Genomic DNA, 5,235 nt, shown 5'->3' with positions numbered 1-5,235 from the left:
TGTAAGGGGTAGGTTTAGGTGTAGGGCAATAGAATATACGGTCTGTACAGTAGAAAAACCATTATGCCTATGGGATGTCCCCACTTTTCACAAAAACAAACCTGTGTGTGTGTGTGTGTGTGTGTGTGTGTGTGTGCATGTGAGAGTGTGTGTGTGTGTGTGTGTGTGTGAGAGAGAGTGTGTGTGTATATTAGAGTGTGTGTGTGTGTGTGTGTGTGTGTGGACTGACCGTGAGGGACGTGCGTCTGTCGTTTCCAGTCTGCAGTCTGCTGAACTCCTCACAGAATCCCGTGAACTCCATCGGGGAGTGGGGGGGCGGCGGCGAGCGCTCGCTGTGACTGTTATAAAGCGTGGTCTCATCTGCCGTTATGATCTCCCAGCTCTACAAAACACACACACACACAGATGTGAAAGTGTGTCGTTTGTCAGGGAGTTTCGAAGAAAGTGTGTGTGTGTGAGTGTGTGTGTGTGTGTGCGCGCGAGTACCTCAGGTGACTCTCTGCGCTCGTGGTTCTCGTTGTGTTCTGATATTTGTCTGCGTGTGAGGAACGCCCGCTGGGACTCGATGTGTGTATCCTGTCTCTGTTCATTGTCTCTTTGACTGTCCCTGTAAATCAGGACAAAACACACACTTCAGTGCTCAGAAAGACTCAAATGAAGCAGGTGAGGGTGCCGCTGACCAGCAGAGAGCAGAGGACGGAAACAAGAAGCCTGTCTTATGTATAACAGGATGATTGACTTCAACAGAGTTTTGTGTAGGGAGTAATGGCCTGCTGATTGTTTCCTTAAAAACTATACAAAACAAATACACGGTTACAAACATTTTTATTTAGAGGCTCTAAATTATTTGTTTATATCCTGGTTATAAAAACTCCCGAGTTGTTTTTTTCATGATTTTTGAAATAAAAAAACAAACAAAATTAAAATAAAAGTAAACTAAAATTAAAATGAAAACGAAATAAAATAAAATAAAATATAATATAATAAAACACAAAAAATAAAGATAAAGTAAAATCAATCTAAAAAAAAATAAAACTCTACAAAAAACAAACGCATGTCACAAAAACTATATATATATACACACACACACACACACAGAGTGAAAGGGGAAAAACTAAAAGAAAACGAAATAAAATAAAATATATTAACAAAACAAAATAAATACTAAAAATAAATACAAAATAAATCAGAAAACAAACAAAAATAAAACAAAATGAAACATTACATATAGAGTGAAAGAAAAAAAAAGAAAAAATTTAATTAAAATAAAAGTAAAATAAAATACTAAAAATAAAGATAAAATAGAATAAAATAAAAATAAAACAAAACTAATTAAAACTAAATAATAAAATAAAAATAATAAAATACTGACCTTTTAAAAGGTAAAGTCTTAACGGCCTTTAGTTTCTCAGTCAAAGTGCAAAATGTATATTTGATGTACTAAAAACCGATTTAACAGTAATTATAGTACACAATGTGATTCAGATAGTTAAGCATGACCCTAGCAACACCAAGGTCACGGGGTCGTGTCATTTTGAATATGATTGATTGATTGATTATAATTTAGCATCATGCCAGCTACCACAGCTATATTAATGGCAAGTTTATTATAGTAAATAAATAAACTATATAAAATAACAAATAGAAACTATAAAAATTTTATCTTTGATTTAAAAACAAAAAAACTGTCATTATTTAATTAAAAATCTTGTCACTTTGAATAAAACCATGTGCCAAATGGAATGAACGAAAAAGATCAATGCAAATATTTACATAGCGTATTGGACTTGTGAATGTCGTTGGTTTTGTGTATGCATGTTTCTAACGTGTGTTGATCATGTGTGTGTTTGTTTAAAGTAGGTGATCATTACTGGATGGTGGGTCTGTGCCACTGGGTGGTCCTGCTCTCGTGGTTGACGTAGTAGGTTCGTCCCAGGTTGTCCTGCCTCTCCTCCCAGCCAGGGGGCAGCGCAGGCAGCTGGTGAGGATGGTGAGGACTGCATAATTCATGAGGCTCCAAAAACTCCCAACCAGGCTACCAGACAGAAATGAGCAGAGCATTAACACACAGGGCTGTTACTTTTCTTGCATGCAATTCTATTGGAAAATCATGTTTGTTGGTATGATCAAATGGTACTTTGCATGAAAAGTAGTTCAATGGCTGGTAACTAAGTGACTTTACGGTATGCAAATTTCATGTAACAGCCGCTCTGGAGCAACCCGGACCGGCGTGACCAGGACTGTGAATTCAGGAACGATTAATCTCCATTTAATCTGGTGTTGGCAGCACTTCTGAGCGAGTTTTGGACGTCTGAAATCACGCCTGTATTTCTGAAGCCGACACGGCACTCGTACAATGAGAGCGGCTGGAAAAGTACACAGTGACTCTGCTGGTTCTATATTAAAGTTATTGTGTATAAGTATAACACATTTGTTTATGCACAAAACAAATGTCATTAGTTTGTCGAGGGCTTTGTTTCTTTTGTTTGGAAACCTGATAACACGCGATGCTAGTTAAAAAAGAAAAAAAGAACAAAACCTCATTTTTAGTGGTGTTTTCCTGTGTAAAACTCACTGCCATCATGCTAGCATGTTCGAGATCATTGCTAGGGTTTTGATATGTGGTTGCTGAATGGTAGCTTAGTGACCCAATTTAAATATTGGTCACTAGTTATTTTAGTATCAATGAGATTCTATTGGAGTTTTTATTAACAGGTTGAATTCGTTTTTATTTTTATATTATCTTTAATTTTTGTTAAAGTTTTAGTAATTTATTGTGCATTTTAGTGATTTCATTAGTTTTTTATGTCTATATAGTTTTTACTATTTTTTATTTCAGTTTAAATTTTAGTTAATTTAGTGCATCAGGTTAAACTACATGAAAATGAGAAATGTTTCCATGGGAACTAGTTGAACTAAAACAAGATGCACACTACTGTAGTAGCATGACAACTGGGACATGTTTTGTTATGATTCTCCATGTTGACTGATTTGGGTATATGGAGAGAAATTAATGATATTTTCGTCAGTCTGCAGCATTGGTCTTGTGTAGTGTTTGGACAAAAGTGTTCCATTTTGCAAATGATCTGAAGTGTTGTGCTACTTTGGTGTAGGGTTGTGTTAATTGTGTGTAGTGTTTTGACAAACCGGGCCCTGTTTTCAAAATTGTGCTTAAGCAATCGTAAAAAACTGTAAGTTATTTTATGTTTTAAAATGTTTTTTTTTTTTTACTTTTCGTTAACAATAATATCCCTGGTTAATACAAATAAAATAAAACGAAATGAAATGAAATAAAATAAAAAGCTGCTGAATAAATAAAATAAGGCATCTGAGGTCATTGTGAACCTAAAATAATAGAATATTAAAATAATAAAACAAATTAAAATAATAAAATAAAATAAAACTGATGAAAAAATTAGACATCTGAAATCCATGCCAACCTAAAAAAAACGGAATAAAATAAAATAAAAGTATAAATAAAATAAAAACCCTGACTTTAAAGGTAATATCTTTACATGATCTTATGTTTCTTAGTAAAAGTACAAAATTTATATTTGATTTACTAAAAACAAATATAACAATAGTCATAGTGATGTCTGTATAAGTAAACTTCATTCACATTAAATTCAACAACAGAATCAAATACAAATAAATGCAGCTGCCACAAATATTAAATGTAACTGAGAATCATAATTTCAGATTTTCTCTTTAAGGACATATAAAGTCTGTCTATCTGTCATTTTTTTTCAGAAATAAAACCCAGCGCAAGGTCAAAACCTGTCTGAAAAGCTTTGTGAATCAGGCAGAATTGTGCTTAAGGAAACAAAGCATTTTTCATTCAAGGACAGAAAGTGCAGATGGAAGAGGAATATAAAATGCTTTCATTGCCTCTCCATCCAACACAAATACTTGCAGGAGGCGCTGCTGCAAACGACATCACTAAAGGTACTTCTCATAAACAAATCAGACCAGATGAGCCACATTCAAAGCTGCTGGAAATCATCAATTGTGACCCTGGATCACAAAACCAGTCATAAGGGTCAATTTTTCAAAATTGAGATTTATACATCATCTGAAAGCTGAATAAATAATATTTCCATTGATGTATGGTTTGCTAGGAGAGGACAATATTTGGCTGAGATACAACTATTTGAAAATCTGGAATCTGAGGGTGCAAAAAAATCAAAATATTGAGAAAATCACCTTTAAAGTTGTCCAAATGAAGTTCTTAGCAATGCATATTACTAATCAAAAATTAAGTTTTGATATATTTACAGTAGGAAATGTACAAAATATCTTCATGGAACATGATTTTTACTTAATATCCTAATGATTTTTGGCATAGAAGAAAAATCTATAATTTTGACCCATGCAATGTATTGTTGGCTATTGCTACAAATATACCCCAGCGACTTAAGACTGCTTTTGTGCTCCAGGGTCACAATTGTACTTTATACATACACCCGCATTATATTGTGAATACTGATACTGAACACGACGAGCAACATCCTTCAGCTCCCTCCTGCAACTTTAACATTTTCTAGTTCTTTTAAAGAACATTCTGTGATTCTAAAATGAAAATGTTGTGTTTGTCACCAAAGCTTGTGCTTGTGTGCATCGTTCTTACATCCAGATTCTCGTTCTGTTCGGCTGGGTCGTCCTCCGTGTCGCTGTTTTTGGGCAGGTAAGTCATCTTCAGTCGCAGATGACCTTTCACCCTCGACTTGTGACTGTATCGAAACGGTTAAACAAACACATCAACAAAAGACCTGCATCAAATTACCAGAAAAACATCGTTTTAAACATAAAACTCCACTGAAGTGTATCAGAAGTGTTGACATGTACATGTTTGAAATCAAAACAGTTCACAGTTACGTGATGTCATAGCAGGTCAAAGGGCTTCTCACAACAACAACAACAGAGTTGTGAGCGTTAGGTTAAAAACCATCATGTTTGGGGAGTAAAGCATGCAGGTATTCAGGCAGTAAAAACTGCAGTAAAATCTCCGGCTAACCTTCTCGGGTGCAACAGGAAGTCCTTGAAAGTGTACGGCCTTTCATTGTTCGGATTTTCTGTCTGTGGATATAAAAAAAGATATATATATTTATGCATTTACATATACATATGTGTATTGCCTAAAAAGAATTGCCATTATTTGTGTAATTCAACTCAGTCTAAATATGTCTAAATAAATAGAATTATATTAATTTTTATATTAATTTATTTACTGTTTTA

The 5,235-nt window shown here is 34.4% G+C and overlaps 1 protein-coding gene across 3 annotated transcripts in view; it reads right to left on the bottom strand.

Moving 5' to 3' along the window:
• Positions 1–5,235, bottom strand: part of LOC107662490 (NEDD4 E3 ubiquitin protein ligase) — a 43,531-nt gene that overhangs the window by 14,696 nt on the left and 23,600 nt on the right. For all 3 annotated transcript variants that reach the window (XM_016452534.1, XM_016452532.1, XM_016452533.1), the window contains 5 exons: positions 5,015–5,076; positions 4,628–4,730; positions 1,872–2,035; positions 487–607; positions 230–382 (listed from right to left, as the gene is read on the bottom strand). In XM_016452534.1, the coding sequence (XP_016308020.1) occupies positions 230–382; positions 487–607; positions 1,872–2,035; positions 4,628–4,730; positions 5,015–5,076 (603 nt within the window). The remainder of the gene's footprint in view (positions 1–229; positions 383–486; positions 608–1,871; positions 2,036–4,627; positions 4,731–5,014; positions 5,077–5,235) is intronic.

This window comes from Sinocyclocheilus anshuiensis, unplaced genomic scaffold (genome assembly GCF_001515605.1).
Source record: "Sinocyclocheilus anshuiensis isolate Anshui unplaced genomic scaffold, SAMN03320099.WGS_v1.1 scaffold1104, whole genome shotgun sequence".
Taxonomy (NCBI): Eukaryota; Metazoa; Chordata; class Actinopteri; order Cypriniformes; family Cyprinidae; genus Sinocyclocheilus; species Sinocyclocheilus anshuiensis.
This window is presented reverse-complemented; position numbering and strand designations above follow the sequence as displayed.